Here is a 26,322-nt window from a genome sequence, read left to right on the forward strand (position 1 = left end):
TGACCGTCTGTAAGTAACAAATATCACATAATTCCTTGTATTTCATAAATTTTTATATATATCAAACTAAATCATAGCTGGTTTATTAAAACATCGAACAGTTGTTGGAAATTGTTTATTTAAGTGCATAGGACATGTGAATACAGATTGTTTACAACCGGTTTAAGGATTTCTCTTTGTTTTGTCTCAGTGTATGTCGGAAAGTAGCAATGTCATTTTAACTGATGGAAATATACTTCTCATCAAAAGTTTAGAAACACTCACTATATGTGCGTATGTATATATATATATAGTTAGAAAACCAACTGCAAACCTTATGCAGATGAATTGCACGAGGATCATGCATCAAATTGCTGAAAAGCATGTGCAAATACCGTACATGTGAACAGCTGCATTTTGGTGTAAAGTTTTGTTCAGAATTTGTGGGTCTAAACTGTTGATGAGAAGTATAGAAATTGAACTAAAATCAATACACCTGAAATTTTATTTACCAAATGTTTCAACTGACATTTGTATTCAAAGAAAGCACATCACAAATGTTTAAAACGCTTGAACTATTACCGTATACCATATACCATTACGTACAGATAACATGTCACTAAAACAATCAATACATTATGCGTCTTACTGAACAATAACTCTGCTTTAATTACCCATATTTTGCACTGACAATTGCTATTAGTCTCAATTATCCTATGTTCGCAAGTGCATCGGTGACAGCCCTGAAAAAGACTTACAACTTCAAACACACTGACTGTTGTTACGGAATGTTACCAACGAATACACATGTTACCAGCAAATACACATGTTACCAACGAATCAACCGTTGGTCGCGTGATATCATGCAAACTTTTACTTTTATCACCCAGATCAACTTGTTTTCTGACATTTCAATCAAAAAGAATTCATTATATCACTATGATAAAGTCTAAACTACGAACTGCAGTGCATCCCTGAATAGAACATTTTTATTGAACGCTCAGTTATGTAGCCATTCGAAATTCCAAGGAACCATTTCAATCTATTAATATACAGTACTGCGTTCTTAATAAGTTTACTTATGATCTGCAATAATTGTCTTCAGTATAAATTATATTATAGTAGCGTATTGTGTTCTCTATTTCATTTTGTGAGCCCCAATGTGAATTCCACTTGCAGTCTGAGGCTTTTTGTTACAATAATAAGACTTAAAACCTCACTAAAAGGTTGGTTGGTTGTAACAGGTGTCATATGCATCATATGTTATTGTGACATGGGTTTATTTATATAACATTGTAAACTAAAAGTCACTGTGTTCTTGATTCTGATTGGTTGAAAAACATGATCAAATGGTATTCGATACCCGGAAATACACTGCGTATTAATACATACAAACATCGCTCACACCATTGTATTGTTAAGTCGTCAGCTGTGATGACGTCATTAAAATCATATTGTGACACAAAGTCCGAATGACGTCACAAATGAACACTTCCAGATGCCACCATAGGAGGCAGCCGAAACGGCCGGCTGATGACATTTAACTGCTGTACCCATACTCGGTGTCAATGAGTCTAGACACAAAAACGACCTTTTGGTTTACTTTTGTGTTTACAATGTCGATAAACATCATGCGTTGGCCAATTTCCGGGTGTTATTGAGTATTTGAAGCACGGGAATATTTAATTTGAAACCTCCGGCTGACGCCGTCGGTTCCAAATGAATTCCCGTGCTTCAAATACTCAATAACACCCGGAAATTGGCCAACGCATGATGTGTTTATCTCCTAATTCTTACAGAAAATATAAAATACACTTACTAATCACCCAGATATTGTCTGGTCTCATCTACGATGACTTCTAAATGGAACACATGTCACGTCTTGCCATTCTACCAATCTATTTGAATGTGATCAGTTGTTGTTACTTGTAGGTAACATTTGGGAGTTAAAATTTACCTACGAATACAGGTTATTTTGTGTGATATCTTCGAAAAAACAGCACAGATAATGTTCAGATGTGGCACACGTATACTTTGTGGCCCTTTGCACTTGAACTTAGGATATCATTCACTAATGTGTTCATCTGTGGAAACAGCAACATATTTGATGGTATTTGTAGGTACCGTGATTCTTTTAACAAATCAGACCTTGATCTTTCTGACATTTTTTAGATTATTACTTGTAAGAAATATTATGTAACGCCATTGCATTTCAGTACTTACATATTAATGCTGTAAAAAGTAAAAAGTAATACAAAACATAACCTTGTGTTGCATTTACATAAATTGACAGAGTCACTTAAAACTGTATTCGTAGGTAACGCAAAAAACTACCACTTGAAAACAAATTACCAAAATTACGAATTAAGTCCTAGACAAAATCATTTCAGGGGATTTATTCAAGAAATATTTGGCAATCAGATTAATAAACTTCTGTTCATCCAGTTTGACTAGTATTTAACACACAACATGTTTTCAACAAAACATCTGTAAAATATAAGTCAAAATGAATAAAAATGACCTGTTTTTGTCTCCCATAAGCTTAATTTTAATTAAAAATAGTCATGTTATATATGGCCCGAATCGTCTCACTTGTGCCGATGTGATGGGCACCCTGAAATAAGTGAAGATAGTAATGCTAAATTGTTATGGGCCCAAAAATGCTGTGTACACTTTTCGTTGGAATCGACCATATATCCAATATGCACTGGTAGTGGAGATGTTTCGTTAAACTTGAAACCTCATTGAAAATCGGCCCTTTTGTACTTTCAGATTGTTTATACTGAGATAATGCAAACTTTATTTTATTGATAAGAGTATGGAAAATAAGATTCAAGATTCTAAACGCAAGATTCAACACAACTATGTAACTATGATATGCTTATTCTGGTCTTGGGGATTAGACAGAATGAGAAAGGATTTTGATATGTTCAGTGTCGTAGTAAGCATGCTCAGTGAAATATCAAACTGATGTAGAAAGGTCAAACAGCCACTTGTGCAGACTGCTGAAATTCCGATCTGACGGGCACTCTGTTGCCGAAATAAGTCGACATTTCAAAGCAGACATGAGTGTGGTAGTGTTGTAGTGTGCGTGCCAAACTGCACGTAGACACTGTTGACATTGAGTGTTATCGAAGGTGAAAATGGCGAAGCGGATGGCGATCATCGGAGCCGGGTGTAGCGGTCTTATCGCTATCAAATGTTGTTTAAACAGCCACATGTCGTGTTGTGCAGACTCCTGCATAAATTCCGGTCTGACGGGCACTCTGTTGCCACAATTAGGTGACATTTCAAAGTAGACATGAGTGTGGTAGTGTGCGTGCCAAACTGCACGTAGACACTGTTGACATTGAGTGTTACCGAAGGTCAGACCACTCTGGCAACTTTCAAAATGGCGAAGCGGGTGGCGATCATCGGAGCCGGGTGTAGCGGTCTTATCGCTATCAAATGTTGTTTAGAGGAAAATCTGCAGCCGTTTTGTTTTGAGCGAACTGACGAGATCGGGGGATTATGGAATTTCACGGAAAAAATCTGCGAGGATCAAGCGTGCGTGATGAAGTCAACTGTCATCAACACAAGCAAGGAGTTGATGTGTTTCAGCGACTTCCCTATACCCAAAGAGTTCCCCAATTTCATGCATAACACTCAGGTAACGCGTTGGCCGGGTTTTCTTTCGGTCCTATATGGGTTTTAGATTTTGTTTAAATTATATTCTGCAATAGGTTACACCAATATTGTTATTATATATGATTGACTGAATTTTATGCAACTTGAAACTTGTTTGTATAGTGTAAACATATTTTATTCAAAATAAATTGAACTAGGATTGGTAAACAAGCCGTCATGGCTTATTTGAATACCTCTCCATTTCATTGATACATGAATAAAACAAATATTAAATAATATGCAGCATGATAGGAAAGCAAGCAACCTGCGTATTAAACAGTATTAATCATTTATCAAACCTATGCGATTTTCTTATAAAAGTATGGACAGGTTGTAGTATGAAAGAATTTACAAGTTCATTTTTGTTTTGATTTCCATTTAGGGCAGAATATAAATTATATCCATGTTCGTAAAAATACATGCGATGTCTGATGTTAGAATAATTAGGACAAGTAAAGAAGTAATGTAAAGTATCCTCATAGGGGTAACCACATGAACAGAATGGATCAACTGAAATGTGCCGTTCAAACATGTGCGCTTTCAAGTTACTGCACCCAAGTCTGAAGCGTGAGTGGATAATTTGGCAGAAACGTGTACCAAAGTTTTTATCAAATATATTAAAATTGAGTGGTTTTGATGATTGGAATGCATTTTTGAATTGGCCCATGGTTTCAATATCGTACATATTCTCAGGCAAATCATTCCATTGTCGTATCTGGTAAAAACGAGTTGCTATACAAATCACTACCACATCTTATAGTTTGAATGTTATTACTGTTTCTTAATCTATGGTCACTTAACTGTGATACTTTTTCGGGCAGAAGATCAGTTAAATAAACTGGTGTCATATGATGAACCATTTTGTAAAATAATGATAACTTGCTAATTTGTCTACGGTCAACTAGGGGCATAGAGTTAGTTTCCTTATATATTAAATCATGACTTGTTCCTCTAACTGCCCCGCAAATCGTCCGCAGTGCGTCTAAATGTAGATTTTCTTGTTCTTTAGTACAGTTATCCCAAAGGTGCGAACAGTAATAGAACATTGGTAATATATATCGCTTGTACATTTGCTCCAATGATTTTCTAGATAATCTATATTTAAAACTACGTAGATAATTTACCAATGGACGAACCTTTTTAACTAATTCACCAATGTGGGAGTTCCATTTACAGTCTGATTGCAAGGTTACTCCTAGGTGTTTATGGTAGCCGACTTCAGTAATGTCTACTTCATGCATTTTAAGCTTAGGAATTGGAAATTGATTACCGGTATTTCTACGAGTGAATAAACAGCTTCAGTCTTACCAGGATTAAAGCTAACCTGCCATATTTCAGCCCAGTGAGAGATCCTGTTTAGGTCATTATTTAAGGAAGCGGCAGTAACAACATGATTATCAACAATAACATATACCAAAGTATCATCGGCTAAAAGACGAATGTTACTACTGATACCCTCAATGATATCATTTATGTAAACTAAAAACAGTAATGGCCCAAGGACAGATCCTTGTGTCACCCCAGCAGTGACTTTCTTTAGATCTGAATTGTAATTGTCTATAGCTACTCTCTGTAATCTATTGTCAAGATAACTGGAAAACCAATCAAGTAATTTACCCTTAATACCATAAGCTTCTAATTTCGCTATGATTCCCTTACACAGTCACAGAAAACTGCACTGACTTCTTTGCCGTTGTCTAATGCATGTAGTATAAAATCATACAATTATGTCAGTTGGTATACAGTACCATCCCCAGGCATCCTGACTGCAAATTGGTCAATACGTTATTATCTAAAAAAAAAGTTAAACACATGTTTTAAAAAACATTTCTCAAATACCTTTGATAAACAGCTGGTAAGAGCAACTGATCTGTAGTTTTTACATTCTTTAAAACTACCTTTTTTATGAATAGGAATGACAATAGCTTCCTTCCATATTGTAGGAAATTTACAATATTCTAGGGATAAATTGAATAGATTAGTAAGAGGAGTACAAAGGGATGGCACAATCATTTTGATAAATCTGTTACCTATTTTGTCTGGTCCACTGGCTTTGGAAATATCAACTGATAATAGGATGTCTCTTACTGCTTTTGTAGTCAATACAATAGACTCAAGTGAAGTTTTTACTTTACATTCAAGTGTAGGAGTCTCCTTATCAGGATAGTCAACTTGTGCATGGTTAGCAAAATATTCATTAAATATATTTGCTTTATCTTTACTATCATTGATCAGATTATCGTTATGAATAATCGAAGGAAATTTATTATAATCTCCATTTTTGGATTTTATATACTTGTTCACTAAAGCCCACCAAAATTTAGAATTACTCCTCTGATTGATCTTATCATCTAAATCAGAAATATATTTCAATTTGGCTGCTCTCACGGCTGCTGTTACTTTGTACCGTAAAAGCCTACATTTTTGCCAGTCTTTATCATAATTTCGAGTCTTTGCTTTCTTATGCTGTCTATTTCTTTTCCTGATAAGTATTCTTATAGCACTATTCATCCATGGATTGTCCCGAGGTCTTACAGTTACCACATTGTTTGGGACATAAATACCACATATATTTCTCAAAACATCAACAAATTCATGTGTTAGAATATCAATATCATTACACCTAATGATGGATTCCCAGTCAACGTTGTTAAGGCCTCGATTCATTCCCTCAGTATTAGCTAAATCATAATAAAACACTTTCCTTTTAAATTTTAAAGGCGTTGAATCAGAGCCCCCAACAGAGACAAAAACTGGACACTGATGACTGCAAAAAGGATCAAGCGCACCCGAAGTGCGAATACAATTAGGGTTTGAAACAAAGATTAAATCAATTAACGTACTAATCGTTTGGGTGATCCTTGTTGGTTCTGTGATAAGTTGCTGTAAATCATATGTACCAAGAAGATTGTCAATCATGTTATTAGTCTGGTTATGTATATTGATGTTAAAGTCACCAGCAGTAATAGTATCTATGGTAGTGTCTACTGGTTTGTATAGCCCACGTTGAATCAACGTTGAATCAACGTTGAATTTTGGTTGTTTGGTTGATCAACCTTTCATAAACGTTGATTCAACGTTTATCATGCGACTAAAGAAAGTTAGTCGAGATTCGTTTAGTTGTCAACGTTGTTTCAACGTAAGGAACCAACAAAATGTCAACTAATTGTTTCCTTGGCAAATTTGATACATAATTCATATTGGTAATAGGTATCCAACTTAGCAACTATCATTTCGGAACATTATTTTCATAAAAGATCAAGATCGAGCTAGTGACAGATATAATCTTATATATTATTTGATTGTGCATCGATCAACGGACGGAAATATTACGTAAATCGCAGTTTTAGGTATAAAGTCATCAGTTATCCAAATTGCATTACATTTGATATTTTCCCACAAAACTGTGAAAATTGTATAATTCCCGACAATTTGCTTTCAAACACAAGCCAGATGTTGACCTTCCGATCGCCTCGTTTGGCCATATCCGGACATGCGCACAATTATCGCGCGCGCAAAGGCAGCTGATCGTTGTCAGTTCACTTTGGCGAAGTTCAACGCAATATCGTTCTATTTTCACCATCTTCACGGCATGCTGGTGTTTATTTGGTAAGTATGTCCTTCATGTATAATGAAAACGTAGGAATGCCGTTTAAATCTAGCAGTAGCAAGAAACTCCGAATTAGGGCTCATGTTTTATCTCACAAGGTTACCGGTATGTACATGTTTCTCAAAATTTAGTGGAAGCCTGTGTTTTCCATGAACTTGTTTTGTTATTTTTCAATATATTTGCATGCATATATTTGGCATTTTATTATAGAATCGAATAAGATTTCCTTTCGTACCCATCACCTGATCTGAATTTTGCAAATATACATTTTCAAATAATCAATGAAGTACATCAATATAAGGAACCGTTCATAATTAAATATATGGCTGCGGGTGGGGGTGTTGATTGTAAGGGTTGGAGGGTGGGGGGGGGTGGGTGTCACCCATTTTGTTCAGGGAGCTAAGGGGTCAGCATTTTTGTACACACGCACTATGTTTAGAAATTATGGGAAGGGGAGAGGGCGTCATAGATAATGTACATGACATGCAGGGTGGGCCGTCTCTTATTCTGTACATACTCATACACTTTTAGGGGGGGGGGGGGGTGTAATTCACATTGTACATAAAAATCAACATCACCCCAAAGCCATACATTATGAACGGTCCCTAAGGGCAGCTATACACTATACAAAATCGGATAGGATTAATCAACATTTTATATTGCATCCCATTATTATGAACATTTGTTCGTTTGAATAGATCTATCAGTAAATGATGCATTGAGCACGCCCTGAACCCTGTCAACATATGTATATTATTGGGGTGAGGGGGGTGGTGGAGAATGGCGTAAGGAAATGCAACGAAAATTTTCACTTTAAAATGTCTTGTGAAAGTCTTTGTTAAGGATGAAATTGTATATAATTTATTTGAACTTTTATTTATTTACAAAAAGTGTAACTTCACTAATGATTCTTTGATGGGACAATTAACAAAACTGCACCCACAGACTTTCATTCTTACACTTGTTTGGAAGGGATATGATAATTCATGTCTCTTAAAGGTTAAAATCTTACATACAAAAGAAGTAATTTTAATGTAAGGAACATTTAATTATGAAATAAGATTATTTTAATGGAATTTGCAGAAATCTCATCTTCGAAGACTGGGTGGCAGCAATTTTGTGGATCACATAAAAGGAGCAAGGCTAAGGTAACACGTTTTTAACATTTCACTTGTTTCCAGTATATCCACCACAAAGTTTAAGAGAAAGATGATAATGCTCTTTCATTACCACCTGTTTTGAATATTTGTGATAATGTTTGGTCTTTTTTGGTGATAATAGTTGGTCTTTATTTTCATTTATATATATAAGGTTTAAAATTTAAGAGAAAAAAATGACAATGATTTCTCCCGGAGATGTTTAGTTTAATGAGCACTCCCTTGCTTGGCGCCATATTGTTTTTCGCCGTAAACAGCTGGATGCAAGATAGCACGCGAGAGGACAGAAGTCATACATTTATAGATACAAGAGATGTTTATTGCTGGGAAACACACTCTTCGGGTATTTGGTCAGCTGTAGAATTTGAATATGATGTTTTTTTATTATTGTCAAAGGGTAGGTTTTTCATTATTTGCAATCTAATATGTGTGCAGTGAAACATACTGAGATTTGGAAGAGTCCATTAATTAAAGTACAGGTGTTGTTAGATATCAGCGTTTTATGTACATGTTCCCTTGTTAAGATCATCTATCGAGTATATTAGAGAGAAGGTGTATATTTGTAGTGTTTTAAATCAGAGTTATTTTCAGTGTATGACCTACATTTCAATATGTTTTGGCCACCTGTCACCCCTTTGGTCAAATAGAGTAGGATTTCCATTTCTTGGAATTGAGAGTCAGAGATGCACTGTTTCCAAGAATTTGCGTGTGCCAGCGATGTTTGTTTACGAGTACATTTAAGTCTTTTTGAGTGTAGATTGGAGTTGTAAGAGATGTTATTCAATGTCTTATTGTTCATGGTATGATAGATTATTTCTGGCAATGTAGAGTTTAATCTCATTATTTTATTGTTCATGATTCAGAGAAGCATAGTTATGACGTCGCAGATAATACGCACACATAATTCATTATATGAGAGATTTTCTAAGCGTTCCTATAAGAGATTAAGTGTAAACATTTATGAATTATAAAAAAGTTATTTATCTGAGTTTTATGAGTGTACAAATGACAAAGAGAGAGAGAGAGTAGATAATAGAGAATATATTGTATACTTATGAGAGCTCATTATTGTTTTCAGAACTCCATGATCCATACTTCCTTGTGTTTGGGAACAAATGGTGTTGGGAGACCTCCCACAATAGACTTGTTCTTTGACCTGTGAACCACCACCCATTTTGTTTTCTTATCATTTAATGTAAAATGGCTTTTGTTACAATTTATGACTCCTGGTAGCAAAATTGCTACATCAGTTCAACTCCTATTAATTTGAAATAATCATTTCCGAGAATCTCTAAAGAAAACTAAATCTGACAGAATGACAACAATCTTCCATTGTTTTGCAGGACAATGTCAAACAATTTGATGTCAAGAATGAATGTTGATGGGCAAAACGGCAAGTTTTCTTTTAAGAATACAAGGTTGTATTCAATCATCTCTGGTAAGTTAATTACCAAGTGCAGCATTTTCATCATGACCATAGCAAATAATATATGACAGTAAAGCATCGTCTAATTCATCCTACCGGTAATTCATAGTCTAATTAAATAATCAACTTGCAATTGAGGATTTTCTTTGAAAATGTTTAAGAAAACTTCCATTCCTTCGGTTGAAAATATAAATTGTTTACACTTTTCTTCATATTTTGTATTGATGCTGTTCATATGTTCACATGCCAAGTTACAGCAATGAAATGAACCTTTCAAGTGATTGATTAAACAAATACTTGAATCATTTAAGACAATATATCTTCCATATAACTTATTCATGTATTTCAATATAAAATTTCAGAATGTGTCCTATCTCAAGGGAATGAGATGGGAATGCATCCGAAGCAAATTTCAAGAAAGAGTTAGGAACGTTTCTGAAGTATCCACCTGACCGCCAGGCAGGGAGTGGCAGAAAGAAGAGGAGCTGATAATTGTGTTTTTGGAGTTGTAATTGTGTTGAAAAATCTGAACTGTGGTATTGAAATTGGTGGCGTAAATGTCACTTTGATGCTATATGCAGATGATATTGTGTTATTAGCACAACAGAGATCACCTACAGACTATGTCATGTGTGATGTTTTACATTATGCATTAAACCACGTTTTCTGTGTGCGTGTGTGTTCATAAAGATTTCATGAAAAGTGACTTGTTTTATGTGCTGTCTTCAGGTATAGTTCCTGGTCATCTTGGATGCCTTTCATGGTGAAAGTAATTGCATTGTGTTTATTCAGGGGTCTGTCTAAGAGCTGAAATTCAGACAAAATGTCTTCTCGGGACAATTTTCACCTTTTCAAGGTAACAATACAACAGTAAATAGTTTTTCTTAATTTGGAATACTCTTTTCTTCTTTTTGGAATTATACGCCCAACTGACATAAAACTTAAGTGAACATTATATTGAATGTGGAATTTTAACCAAGTATTTTATCAGGTAAATATTTTTACTGCAATTTTCTGTTTGAACACTGTTTATTGCATGTAGCTTTTTGGGTATTTTAGCTGGATGCAGGAGTTTGGTGCTACTTTATTGTAGTTAAAAGATGAAGTGCGAGTCTATTTACAGGAAAGCGTAATACTCCCAGACACAACCACGGAACAACCCATTTTCAACGTTAATAATATGTGAGACTTCAACATTGATTCCACGTCGGATATCTACGTCAAAAAAACTTTCATATACAACCTATTTTCAATCTATTTTCAACGTTGAGGATCAACCTATTCTCAACGTTGATAATCGGTCAAACTTCAACGTTGATTCCACGTCGGATATCTACGTCAAAAAAACTTTCATATACAACCTATTTTCAATCTATTTTCAACGTTGAGGATCAACCTATTCTCAACGTTGAAACAACGTTGATGTTGCCTGCTGGGATTGGCAACAATTTAATTTTAACTGACTCCAAAGTTTGTGAACATTGATGTTGCTTCCTAAACTAATGCTTATGGCTGTGACAATGTATTAATACAGTGAAACCTTAAGTATGCACAGAAACAGGAACTGGTAAACTGGCTAATAATTCAAAACACACATTCATGTCCTCTAACACAAATATTCAGACTATGGTCTAGCACTGATACAAGGGAGACTACTCGTTAAGATCCATGTCTTGGAGTGAGACTACTCAGTAACACACTTGTAATGGTGGAACTGATTTTACTGAACAAATTATGAAATAACTTTAACAGGTATGACATCTTTTGAACAGATGAAGATAAGTATATGGTAAACATTAAAAATAGACAATTAAAAACAAACAAATGTAGGCCAAAGGTTTGAATTACTGCCTAGAATATGGGTAAACTGACAGGCATTACACATGCTGAGTGTAACTGAACAATTACAGATAATATCACTGGCCCAAAAGTAAGGGGGTTTACAAATATCACCCATGCCGAGTGTAACTGCACACTGCTGAAATGTAACATTACTTGCGGAAAGTAATAAAATCTGATCTGGTACATTACTTGCTGATTGTAATACAACAAATAGTTTGTTTTGTATGTTTCGATTGCAGCATAGATGTTGCATGATACCTGCAATAACTGCAACTTGACAAAGGGAGTGAAAATAGCAAACAAAAACAGACTACAACTTCAAATTGATGAGTGTGAAACTATGTACATTATGTTAGTCTTAGACTCTTATATACTTGTGACGAGTGTCCTGATAACATAATGTACTACATAACTACATCATAGTATGGTCCTACAACATAATGCCATAAACAATACATATATACTGAGTCAAAAAAGAAACTTCAAAAAATGTAATTTGAAAAATAATGAATAATTTTTCTCTATCTTTCGACTCTAGAAAAACGTTAGCAAAACCCACTCAAACCCATCCATTCGTCGTGCAAATGACGTTAGTGCCAAATCAGGTTTTGCACGTGCAGTCGATCACTTGATCTTCGCATCGAAGTTTTCCTCATATGCACGTGTTTGCATTGGCCTCAAGAATTGAAAAAACACTTTTAAACCACAGTTCTAACGGTACTTAAAATGCCATGATTGTCAACTTTGCAACGTGAACGTGCCGTTGGCATGTTGCAAGCGGGAAGATCAGTTATTGACGTCGCAAGAGCAATGGGATGCAGCCGCCGTACTGTGTATGACTTGCCGGGTCGTCTACAACAAACTGGCACCACTTCTGATCGCCCAAGGTCGGGTCGTCCACGTGTGACGTCACGAGCAGAAGACCGTTAAATCGTCCTACGTCACCTACGTGACAGATTTCTGCCGGCTACACGAACCAGGGCTGAGATGTTTAGAGGTCGACTGTCCTAACAGACCATTCGAAATCGGTTGCGGGCTGCCAATCTCCATTGTCGACGTCCATATCGTGGGCCAATATTGACGCCGTTTCATCAACGTCAACGTCTGCTGTGGGCCCAACGCCACCTCCGATGGACCCAGAGAGACTGGAATCGAGTCGTCTTTAGCGATGAATCCAGGCTTACCCTCAGATTCGCGGACGGCAGGCATAGAGTCTGGAGACGACGTCGTGAACGGTATGCCCAATGTTGTGTACAGGAAGTCAACAGATTCGGGGGCGGAAGTTGCATGGTGTGGGGTGCTTTCTGTCGGAACAACCGTTCCCGACTTCTGGGCATCCGTGGAAACCTCACAGCTGCTGCTTACCGCGACCAGGTGCTCACCCCTGAACTCGTTCCTTTCATGGCGGCTCATGGCCCAGGTCTACAGTTCCAGCATGATAATGCTCGGCCGCATACCACGATGTTGACACGAAATTTCCTTCAAAACGCTGAAATCAACGTCATGGACTGGCCATCGAGGACCCCTGACCTTAATCCAATAGAGCACGTTTGGGATGCACTTGGGAGAAGGCTTCGTGGTCTTAGGAACCAACCTCAGAATTTGCAGGAACTTGGCGCTGCCTTGCAAGAGCAATGGCGCAGAATCCCCAACCACGTGTTCACAAGCATCAGGCAGTCGATGAGGAGACGGTGTTTGGCAGTGGTGAATGCGCGGGGCGGCCATACACGATATTGAACTGAGAAATTTCGCATTTTCATTCTTGTGATTTGGAACGGCGGTGTAGCCTTATGGAACTGATTATGGCACTGTCAGTGTATCGAGTACATCACACAGATCTCAGCAATGAAATAATAACAATTTAACCATCTTACCAACTCTTGTTCTTTTGTAGTGTCCTGAAGAAAGAATGTGAAGTTTCTTTTTTGACTCAGTATATTACAATGGCAAAAGTAGATAGCAGTGTAACCCTACACTTATTGACTTTGTTCTATCTGATTTTGCCTGTAACAATGATGAATGCAGTCTAGACATATCCTATCTGTCAAACCCATTCACACAATGGAACTATTTAGCTCAGATATGACCTACTAACACACTCCATACATACACACTTGTACAAGCCGAATAGGATGTTCCAAAGTCAATATATCACATGTGCTACTACCTCATAGAACTGGGTTAAATTTCTATCATGTATAAAGGACATCTTCAGAGTTACCATCTACATTGTGATGTGACACTAACATGGGTGTTAAAAATATAACATGAGTAACATCCATACAGATAACCTGAAACATGAAAAGAATACCATTTTGACAGATTAGGAACACCTTTCCATTTGACTGAACTATAATACTGATTTTGTTTTAACTGTGAATAGAACTGAACTTGTTAACAAGTGGTGCAGATTATTTCATTAAGCTAACATTTAACTGAATATTTCAGCAATGTCTCTGGCTTTAGTTGCTGGATGTACCACATTAAGGAGGTGGTCTCTCAGTGATGGACTTTAAGGCTTTAGCATTTAGGTTTGCTTTAGAAACCCAAATGGATTGGTTGGTTAAATACACTAAATACTGCTTCCGATTGTTTACAAGTCTCTGACCCAAAACCCTTTTGACTTTATGGTAGCCTTTACTGTCACTGTCCACAGTACTAAAGCCACTAATTTCTAGAGGGTCAACATGATCCAAGTCTCTGTATCTCGACGGTTTTCGCCTGACACGAATGGGACGAACAGCTTCAAGACTGTTCTCCCCATGCTGCTGAACAAGGTCCCTGATACACACTTGAGTGTCCTTATCTGTGGTCTTGATCTGGTTTGAATCCATTCTTGATACAGCCTTGGTGACTACTCCATCAAGAAAGTATGGTGATGGATTAGGTTCTCGAACATAGGCCATCTTCAGTCGGTTGATATGAACAACTAGTGATTGCTTATGCTTTGTCTGTGGATCACGAATGTTCACTAAATGTGGGCGTGATATACTATCAACCACATATGGTCCAGAAAACCGATCTTGAATTTTCCTGCCAGAACCCACAGGGTCTTTAGATAAGTAGACATAGTCACCTGGTGAAAGTTTTAGTGGGTTTTCCTAATTTCTGGTGAGATCTACCATTTTCTCTTTTGCTGCAGTAATGTTTGTTTTCACATTATCTCTGATTTCATCAAGAGTTTTCAGAAGTTTCTTGATGTAGACATGTGAATCTACAGGCACAGAATCGAAGTTTGTGTTCTTGGGAAAACACAGTGGGAAGTTTGGTCTGCTTCCAAACACAATTTCATGAGGTGAGTACTTTAAAGATGAGTTTACACTGTTGTTCTTTGAGAAGGTTACAGCTGGCAGGAAATCCTCTCAATTTCTTTTGTTGTTTTTGACATAAGGGGTCAATCTTTCAGCAAGAGTTCTGCGACTTCTCTCAACTGCACCAAGACAATGATGAGTAAAGCTTGGAGTAAACTGCTGAGGTACACACAGAAGTCTAACAACTTCCTTACTTACTCTGGATATGAACTCACTACCTTCGTCAGAGACCAGGGTATCACACACACCATATCTAGTAAACAACTGGAACAAAGCACTTGCTACTGTCAGGGCATCCTTGTTGGCCATCGGTATGGTAACTACAAACTTGCTGAACATGTCTATGGCTGTGAACACATAAGTATTTCCCAGAGGTGTATGGGAAAGTGGTCCATATAAATCAACCTGCCAAACCTGGAAAGGAGCACTTGGAGTAGGAAGTGGGACAACACCAGCATGCGTTGGCACCTTTGTTGTTTTACTAGCTTGACAAGCATGGCAGGACTTAACATAATCTGCAACGATCTGGCCAAGTCTCTTGAAATAATACTTGTCTGTCAGTCGACCCACTGTGTCAATAATACCTCCATGGCCTGCTAATGGAGAGTCATGGTGTAGTACAACAACAGGTTTCTGAAGAATTCTTGGAATAAGAAGCTGGTAGTGCTGGGGATTTCTTTCTCTCTTACTCTTTGCTGTCTGAGAGTGGAATAGAAGATAAGAGACCATGCTGTAGTCTGCAACTTCTAGCAGCAACTTACGAGCTTGTTTCTGGGAGTCAGGCAACCATCCCTCTGTTAGATGTCTGATAATTGGCTTCAAATCTGGGTCATTAGCTTGTAGTTCAGCTGATGTATTTTCAGTGATTAGCCCATGACCAAACAGTTCAATACCTTTTGTAAGAGGTTCATCAACGTTCCTGACACAAGTAGAAGGCTCTTCAGTCTCAGTCTGGGTAGAGATTTCAGATGACACAAAAGATGTTGATACATTGATACAAGTGTTGCTGTCCTTATCTAAAACTATATCACTATCTGGGCATCTTTGATCATCAGAGCTGGACTGGTGCTGGATGCTGCTCTATGGTGCTGGAAGGTTTGTTTATCAACTCATAGGAATTAAACCCACTTCTACGCTCAACCACTGCAGCACTGCTGTTTACAGATTTTGTGAAGTTTTCCTCACCATTTCCATCACTCTCAACAAACATGGGTTTAGTACATTTTACCAATCTTCTAAGCCTGGATTTCTTGTATCTTGTGTGTGTTATGGGAACTTTGATATAGTCAAGGTCCTCAGTATCTGCATCATACTCGTCCTGTGAATGAACCAATGGTAGAAGTTTGCTGATGGAGGGTGCTGCTACATGATTCACTTCTGGATGCTGTAGTAAATCCCCTAAAAACCTGTCCATCTGGAAATTTAATTTTACATATGGAAAATAAGGATCTTATTCTTCTGGGCGTGAGTGAAATGTGCTGTCAGCATCATTTGGAAAATATCTTGAAAGAGCATCAGGTACCACCATCTGCTGAGCTGGTTTATACTCAATGTCAAAGCTGAACTGCTGCAGAATGGCAAACCATCGTTCGTATATGGCTCCCTTCATCTGTTTCTGAAACAATGGCTTCAGGGCCTGGTGATCACATTCAACCTTAAATCTTCTACCTCTGAGATATGAGGCACAATCAAGGATGCTGGTGACAAGTCCAAGAAGTTCTACTTTGGTGGGTCCATATGCACTCTGCCATGGGGACAAAGCTTTAGAACCAAAACGCACTGTTTTAACTCTTTCTTTCTCTGAAGTGTCACTTGGAAATTCATTAGCTGGATGAATCTGATACACCATGTAGCCTATACCCTTACTAGAGGTATCCACAGCAAGTTGAAATGGCAAGTCAAACCTTGGAAAGGCAAGAGCTGGTGATTTCAAGAGTGATTGCTTAATGTCATCAAAGGCTCTTTGGTGCAGAGCAGTCCATTCAAACTTAACATTCTTCTCCATGAGTTTGTTAAGTGGAGCAGCCAAGATACTATATTTAGGAATGAATTTCCTGAACCAGTTGAATAGGCCAAGAGCACGCCTCACTTCGCTATCATTTCTGGGAACAGGATAGTTTTCTACAGCTTTCGATCTTTCTGGGGGTGGACGGATCCCATCCTTAGATATCTCGTGACCTAGGTATATAAATTTGTGCTGAGCAAAAGTACACTTTTTTGGTCCAAGTTTAGGTCCTGCTGATCGGAAACGGTTGAAGACTTCTTTCAGATCAGATATATGACTATCAAAAGTATCAGAGTAAATGACAGCATCATCAAGATAACACAGTACAGACTTAAAGGTTAAACCTCTCAAAACTTTGTCCATAAGTAACTGGAAACTGTTTGGGGCAGTAGAAAGTCCCATTGGTAACCTTTGGGACTGATATGTACCAAAACAAGTACTGTAGGCTGTGTATTTTCAGAGTCAGGAAAAATCTTCATCTGAAAGGCTCCAGATGACATATCCAAGGTAGTTATGAAATTTGGTTTCCGTTCTGTAAATGATTCAGTCAGTTCTTGAAGATCTGGAATTTAGTACCTGAAATCTTGTGTCTGAGAATTCAAGTAGGGGAAGTCACAACAAAATCTGTACAGAGCTAAACTTGCTTCCTTTGTGCCCGGAACAAGTCCTTTCTTAGATTTGTTCCTCTTAGTTTCTAACACTATAGGACTGGTAAAAGGAAGATCTTGTGTTTCATCCACAAATCTGATAATACCTTGCTGAACTAGTTAATCTAGCTGATGTTTCAGCACTTCTCGCTTGTCTGGAGGTAAGCGGTAAGGCCGCTGATGCTTTGGAACATAATCAGGTTTTAAGTGAATTTTATGTTCAACTAAGTGAGTCAATCCCAAAGAAGAATTCCTAGGTGTCACAAAGATGTCCTGGTAATCGTATAGGCATTCTGCAAGCTGTTTTGTCTGTCCATCAGCAAGATCCTTGGGTAGCTCAAAATTTGAGATAAAGTGATCAAGCTCAGATAAGGAACTCCCCTTTGACTGTATTTGTTCATTGATGTCAGTATTTGTCTGCTCTGGTGGGCTGCATAAAGTAGCATGTGCACAAGAAGGGCTCTCCTCTTCAGTAGATTTGATCTCAAAAGTACTGTCAAAAGCTGTAAATAGTGCTAGAATCTGACCTTTGTCAACAGAAGTAGCACTATCTGTGACATTAATCAACTTCACTGGTACCTTGTTGTTCAAGGGACAACAAACAACTGTCTTTGCAACTAGGAGCTCCTTTCCTAAAATAGTTTTTATTGGTGTGCATATGCCCTGTACACCATAACCAATAGTAGCAGGTAATTTACCATGGGTCACAATTTCTGAGTTTGCTGGAACTGTAAATGACTTTCTACATCTGATCTTGGCACTTGATTTCCTCACTTTGCATTGGCTGAAGTCAAGTACAATGCCCTTTGATATGAGATAGCCTGTTCCCAATATGATTGGATGAGAAGTCTGTAATAACACATGAACAGTTACAAAATGTTTGCCATGAGGAGTTGAAATCTTCATTCTTGATGTCCCCAATACTTGAACTTTCTGGTTGCTGGCAAGAACTACTGATTCAATCCGGGCTGGGGTTATTGGTTTCTTGTCACAATCTGGGATCATATAACACTCCTTTGACACAATGTTAATATCACTTACAGAGTCAAGCAAGGCTGAAACTTCAAGGGAGGAAAAATGAACAGGCATAAACATGAAAGTCTTACGGATGGGTTCATTTTCTTCTGCATCACTGTCACATTGCTCTGACTGAGAAGAATAGCAATCGTCTTTTTCTGAACTGTTGGCTGATTCTTGGACAATACACCTATCTGAATTCTGACTGTTGCTAGTTGTAAACAAAATAGAGTCTGATTGAACATGATTAGAATTGGCGCTTTCGCAGATCCCAAGGGTGCGCGCCTTAGTTGCTTCCTTGGGAATGCCTAGTTTCCCTGTCCCATGTCTTTGACAGTCACAAGCCTGCACTTCCTTGCTGAGTGACCATTTTGGTGACAAACCTGGCAAGAGAGATCCGATCGTCCCCTGAGATTGTCTGGTGAGTTACACTGTGATTTAGTGTGGCCAGTTCCTTGACACTTGAAACAGCTATCAGTGCTGGGTGGATTTGTTAATCCAGCTCTTGGTCCCTGATATCTATGACTTGGCCGAAAGTGAAGAGCTGAGTTTGGTTTTAATTGTGTACTAACTTGAAGTTCATGTACAGTCTGAGACGGCTTCTGTATTTCTTCCCTTAGTGTATCCATTTCTGATCTTCCAACTGAAGCAACATATGGTAGGGTTGGCTGAAAAACCATAGCCTGAGTGCTATCACCTGCATTGGCTTGATGTTTATTGAGGCTAGTTGGAAACTGGGGGAAGATTGTTGTATCAGAACGGTAACCATAAACCTCTCCCATTTTGGCTGAATTAAGAGCTGTCTGGTGACTGATAGGGTGTCCAGCTCGTACATAGAAAGCCAATCTTTCTGGTAGGCCCTCAACAAATTTAGCCAATATGTCCCTGTTAGACTTGTTTAATCTCCTTCCCTTTTTAAGAATTTCTGAATGGAAAACTTCTATAGGCTGACCTTCTTTTAATTTCATGTTTGCAAAACGTTCGGCCTCGGCAATGATAGCAGGGTTGTCATTCATGTCAAAATCAATATACTTAGTATGAAAGGCAGAACAAACATTGTAACAGTTGAATCTGCGTGTTTGTGGTATTAGGGACATAAACCATTTGGCAGCAGGACCATCTAAATGGAGTTGAAATGCAGCAACCTTACGTGCATCATTAGCTGGCCCCTGAAGTTGAGCCAAAGTAGCGTAAGCTTCAAAGTCATTCAGATACTTTTCCCCATCCTCAGAAGATAGACCAGTAAATTTCCTCAACTGATAATGTTTATACTCAACTGCCATTTTGATATCCTGATAGAAATCTTGTTAACAGCAAAATTTTGGATTACATCTTAGTTCTTTTCTGTCGGATATCTACACAAGACCATACGATTGAACACGATGCATGTGGTACAAGGCGAGCTGCGAGTTGTGGTGACCATAGGATGTTAAATCTCCGTAGAAATTCCAAGAAAGATTCACAGCTGTATTTTGCCGTCGTATTTTGCAGCCGATTTAGGGTCCAAGTAGATTTATTAATTCAGTTCTTGAAACTGGGTAGTTTTCCAGGTGTAAGAAAGTAGTGACGGTAGACTTGAGACATTTTGTATCACGAATCCAAATCGCTGAAGATTTGGTTGAAACAGTCATAGGATTGAGACACGCCGAATGCCAAGGACAATCAAGGTCACGGTATAATGACGAGAATATTCATATTTGAAACGACTTTTCCGAGTGTAAGGTTTACCTTTGCATCTCCACCATGTAGGATTGACGCCCTACAAGCGTATAACAGGTATGGGGGATTTCTGGCCTTGCTGCACGCCCGTGTTTTGGGGATCACAGACAAGCAAAGCGTTGGTGTAGTTCGCCATCTTTTATTCTCTCACACACGTCCAAAACCTACCCACACAGTCGTGACGTCACGCTTTATGACGTCACCCATGCGACGAGACAACTACTGTAAACAAACCTTGGAGTCGAATTTATGACACTAGCACGACTGATAAGCGTTTTAAAACCGAACTGTTTGGCACGCAAGAACACAAGGCGGAAAAAGGGGCCTTTTTCCTGGAAATCGCTTGGAGTCGTCCCGTTGAGGGACAGGTTGTGTAATGAACAAAATAAGACATTTTCAACAACATAAATGCTATATTTCAGGAACCAGTATGCTTGTATTTGTAACAAGTAGCATGCATAAATAAAAAAAACATACAGTTTATACTGTGAGCAAGTACAATTATTTGATTTTTCTCAAGCGAATTATTGATCTCCCCTACTGTATGACAATCGACTCGCCCAAATGCAAGCCGTGAACTCGCTAAGTTTAGTCGCCGCTAACTTTATTCACGGAAATAATTGTTGATAACCACCCTACTATTCCCAATTTGGAAAAGACCTGACATGCCACGTTTTATGTGGGATACATGGACAGTGAAAGTGGAAGGACTGGGCATTACGACCGGGACGGAAGCGGTCAGGTTAGGACGTGTGGGCCGACGTTTGTTGTCGACGTCAACACACGTAGATCTGGACCCGCTTTGAATATACTACCGCTTTTGCGCTGCTGACGGATTTTCCAGCTTCGTAGTTTCTTCCCTGGGATTAGGGTCAAGAAATTCTCCTTCAAACCATTCGCTTTTTACTTCAGAAACACCAAAGATGCTGCCGAGATAAAAATTGCCTATGTCCGACATGTTTGTTTACAAACAGTAGGGTCAATGAGTTCGTTGTATTCATACACGGTGAATCGGTCACTTTAATTTTCGGTCCTTAAACTGTCATTTAAGTACGGTTTTGATGAGCTCTCAGCCAATCAGAATCGAGCATCACACATTGTCGTGCTAGAATTATGGTTAAGGTCATTTTTTTCTGGTCATTTCCTCTTCTCCATTTCTTCTCCAAGTCTTTAAAAAAAAGGTGGTTTGTTCTTGGTTGTAATTTGATGTAATTTTGAATTATTTCAGAATAGATACAAAATTTCCTGCATTTTGATAAATGTTTGGGAACAGGTTACAGCATGGCCTTGTTTGGTGCACTTTGTTTGTTATGCACCTGGTGCAATTTCAATCAAGGTCCTTTTATCGAGCCCTGTGCTTGCATGCATTTTGGCGATTACGTGTGGGAAGTATCTGGTCCTGAATAAAAGGAAGCCCTCTCTTTCACATTTAAGACCAGTCGACTTAATTCAGAGGAAGGACTCGGTTTGGTTGCTATTTTGCATCAACTACTCCAGCGGAATAGAACTGACACAGCAAAGGTATACGTGGATTTGACCTTGTTTTGAGCATTTAGCTCTGAGTGTCAGATTTTCCTATAGCAAGATTTATACTCAGTCTGACGTCTATCGTGAATATGTTCAATAACCCCACCCCCTTGTTACTTGACCGATCCATCATTCATTACCCTCCCACGTTCCAAATGAAGAGTATTCCATCTGTCGAGTGCAAATGTCATGCCCCTATCTTTAGAAAAAAATCTGGACAAGGAAAACCAGTCTTCGAATTTGTCTCTCTTTTGTCAAGCAGCAGCTCCATGTTATCCATATTAAGCAGATGAGTAAGCAGTGTTGGGGGTCTTTGATGCGGAGGTCCAGGGTGGTAACCTTCCTCTTCATTGAGCACAAAAGATCAAAAGAGGTGAATGCAATGAAGAGACTTCAGAATACTTTGGAACAGACTGTAATGTTTGCACCTGCCCTTGCGAATACATCTCAAGTTGAGTCGACCAGCTGTGGAATACCTTGCTTTCATCACGAGTTTTGACATGCTACACAAGTAGATCATCAGACAGATAAATGTGTGCAAAAGTGTTCAATAAAATGAAAAGCCTCCACGTTAACCAAGCCATATTCTCCCAATTGAATTCACAAATATAAAAGATGGAGGGATGAGCGAGGATGGTGGGCTCTAGTAATAGTAGTAGCAGTAGTAGTAGTAGTAGTAGTAGTAGTAGTAGTAGTAGTAGTAGTAGGGGTAGTAGCAGTAGTAGTAGTAGTAGTAGTAGTAGTAGTAGTAGTAGTAGTAGTAGTCGACTTAAAATTTGCAGTTCATTAAACACAAAATGCAAACGAAATCCGCCGCTTATATCCCTTGGTTATCTTGATGGCAAGTTTCTTTCCCTTGATTTTCATTATTGAGTCTCATTTGCTAACACACACACACACACACTAACACACACACACACACACACACACACACACACACACACACATCCTTCCCATTTGCATAGATCGATGCTCATGCTGGATTGCCTGACCACACTTGATTACTTACAGACCGCCGCCGTATAACTGGTATATTGCTGAGTGCGACTTAAAACTAAACTCACTCATTCATTTGCTGCCCTGTTTGGGCTAACGAACCAATCAGTATGGCAGCCAGCCCAATTGTCTACAATAGTGTTTGTGGGAAATTCAACATTAAAGAATTGACTGACATGCAGAGGCAAAACCTCAAAATGTTCTCATGTCCATTACAAGTTCCCCCTTCACCATTTCATTTTACCATATCTCAAGTTTTGATTGTTTGGTAAAATGTTCTTGAACACCAAGTTGAGATCGTGATATCGTGGAAATGGCACCAGGAACTAGTGTAGTTTTACCTAAATGCGAACCCTTGAGGTCTACTAGAGAGTGATTGACAGGTCCTCATGACTTTATTCTAAAGTCAAACGATTTCTGTGGCAGTACTTCAAGATGTTTGCAGATGCCTTCAACCTGACAAAACACATCCAATACAACAAAGAGATCCTGGCCGTGAAGAAGTCGAGTGACTTCGAGCAGACCGGAAGATGGGATCTGCAGATCAGAGATCACAAGACTGGAAGTGACGAGACGCAGGTGTTTGACGCCGTGATGGTGTGCACAGGTCATCACGCCAGCAAGAATGTGTCGCACTTTACCGGTCAAGAGGACTTCCAGGGGAAGATCCTTCACTCTCATGACTACAAGGACTGGACCGGGTACACTGGGAAGAGGATAGTGGTTATCGGGGTCGGTAACTCAGGCGGGGACGTGGCTGTGGAGCTGAGCAGGGTGGGGAAGGTAAGTGTCAATGATATTGAAAGCCAACCCTAATTAGGTTTTATTTAATGAGAAGTGACTTAATGCATTGGGTGGTAAGATTCGATAGCAAACATCCTGAATGGTTGCTTGCCCGATTGTCTGGTCCTGACTCGAGTTAACAGGCCTATATATAGTTCATAGATACAATATGTAAACATATTCATTCTGCTGTAATCATTCATTTAATATTTTAAACCAAGGATATTAAATTTCAGTGACCTGGTACAATAATCATACAAGTGCGTGATGTACATACAATGCGTGATGTACATACAATGAATGCAAGATCAGATAAAATTGCTTCATTTTTTGTAGGCAAGAGATAAGCGAAAACGGTAAAATTTACATGAATAGGACAATAATGTTCGCCAAGATATTTTATTCGCAGCAACTTAAAAGTTGGAAACAAAAATAAGAAATGGAATTCATCTTCAATTCCAGAGCTACACAAAGGGCATAATCGCAAATACATTTCTAAATCATGTTTTCTACCTTCATTGATCATTAGATTTGTAAGACCAAGTCTAAATTGAACAAATGTATTTCTCATATTTTTAGCTTGAAGACAGGATAAATATTTTTCAGGTTCTAAGGTATCTTTAAAATAGACATAGGAGGTATAAGGTGAACTATCACTTAAAGTAGACATCCAGTCTTGTCGAAAGTTTTCAATGAAACATTGTCGAAATCGATATTTACATTTTCCACAGATTGTGACAGCCATATATATCCAAAACCAAGAGAGAAAAGTAACATATGGATGTGAGAAGCCCATGTGACTTTACCAAGATTATCATAGTGCAATAGCATGATGTTGTAAGCAAGTTTGGGAAGGCGATGTGCTGGCATTCTTAAAATTCGAATCCAGAATCGAATACATTTTACGTTAGGTAAGAGTCGATGATATATTTAATAAAACCCGGGAGCATGGATGCTCAAAATCACTGCATTATCTGGCCCAGTCTCGATTATATACATCCGTCATTCAGCTGTAATATGCTGGTGTGCTTTCAAACATATTGCTGATTTAATAATATTGGATCCAAAAAAAGATGAATGAAGACCTGATTCTTCTTTGCACAGGTGTTTCTGAGTACGAGGCGTGGTACCTGGGTGCTCAACAGAATTGCGGACAATGGTATTCCCGGCGATTTTCTTCTAAACACGCGTTGGTTCAATACAATTCGACACGCCATGCCTGAAGAAACACTGAGCAATATACTAAAGAAAGCTCTGAACAAACGTTTCGACCACGAGCTGTACTCCTTGATGCCTAAACACTCGGTGTTTGCTGAATGTCCTACTATAAACGATGACATGCCCAACAGAATCGCGACTGGCTCTTTAAAGATCAAGGCTGACGTCAAGAGGTTTACCAAGACTGGCGTGGAGTTCGTTGACGGGACGGTGGAAGATGATATCGACGTTATCATACTGGCTACAGGATATATATTCGGCTTCCCGTTCATCGATAAATCTGTGATCAACGTTCAGAAGAATAAGGTCAAGATGTTCAAATATATGTTTCCACCTGACCTACCGAAACAGACATTGGTGGTGATTGGTTGTTTTCAGCCTATCGGCGCCATTATACCTATCGCAGAATTGCAGTGTCGCTTGGCAACCAGAGTGTTCAAAGTAAGCAGTTTTCTTTTTTACTGGTTCTTTATTTGGAATAAGTTGATATCGGAAAATGTATCACTCATTTATTACCTTGACAAACCTGATCCGATTCTACGAATGTAAAACCAACCGTATCCTTAGTCACTGTCTAGAGAATTTTGTGTTTTTGTTGCTGAGTGGTTGCTGGGACTGAACCTTATTCCTTTTACTTCAAAGTGGGAAGTTGATTGTACACAGACACAAATAGAAGCGACACAAGCCTTTCCACAAAACAGCCATTAATGTGCATTCCAACACATCCACATTGTCATAATCTGTGTTCACCAGGGCACGTACAGTCTCCCGTCGAAGTACGAGATGTGGGCGGACATTGGGAAGAAAGAGGCAAACATGGCGGCAAGATATGTCGAGTCCCAGCGTCACACCATACAGGTCGACTACGTCGACTTCATGGACGAACTCTCTGAACTTGTGGGATGTCGGCCGAATATAGGTGAATGGTGAATTATCTCCCGTTAGTAGAATGGGATGTTCTTCCAATTGAGAATGCTTAATTATCTCATCTCGAGTCATACCCAAGTGTTGTGTCAACAACTGTCACCCCTAGTTAAATGTCTTAAACTGTACTCGGCAAAATTAATAATGCTTTAATTTCGTGAAATTGTAAGTTCGCATGCAAACTTAGACTTTGTAGTCTATAAAGTTGAAAAATTCTAAATGCACTTGTGAAAAGCAAATTCATGAGGACTTTTCGTGCATGTTAAACTTTTCATTTTAATCTTTGTTTGGAAATTCCACACCTTTCAAATCAGGAACGTCAATGTGCTATGGGGAGGCTTGATGCTGGTCAGTCTGTGGTCGTTGTTGCAAGATCCTTTAATTTTTAATCTTAGTATGAGAGTGTATTAAACCGGAACTGTTGCCGACCGCCCGAGGCCGGGAGCGTCATGTGTGACGTCAGTCCGGGAAGATCAAGCAATACGATTGCGTAAT

The 26,322-nt window shown here is 38.6% G+C and overlaps 1 protein-coding gene across 1 annotated transcript in view; it reads left to right on the plus strand.

Moving 5' to 3' along the window:
* Window positions 1–3,332: 3,332 nt before the first annotated feature.
* Window positions 3,333–26,322, plus strand: part of LOC124271065 (flavin-containing monooxygenase 5-like) — a 40,151-nt gene continuing 17,161 nt past the window's right edge. Inside the window, exons 1-5 of the mRNA XM_046706134.1 lie at window positions 3,333–3,635; window positions 4,128–4,129; window positions 23,329–23,685; window positions 24,790–25,344; window positions 25,657–25,822. Coding sequence (XP_046562090.1) covers window positions 3,371–3,635; window positions 4,128–4,129; window positions 23,329–23,685; window positions 24,790–25,344; window positions 25,657–25,822 — 1,345 coding nt within the window. The 5' untranslated portion in view covers window positions 3,333–3,370. The remainder of the gene's footprint in view (window positions 3,636–4,127; window positions 4,130–23,328; window positions 23,686–24,789; window positions 25,345–25,656; window positions 25,823–26,322) is intronic.

This window comes from Haliotis rubra, unplaced genomic scaffold (genome assembly GCF_003918875.1).
Source record: "Haliotis rubra isolate DU_JTF1 unplaced genomic scaffold, ASM391887v1 Scf157, whole genome shotgun sequence".
NCBI classification, from domain to species: domain Eukaryota; kingdom Metazoa; phylum Mollusca; class Gastropoda; order Lepetellida; family Haliotidae; genus Haliotis; species Haliotis rubra.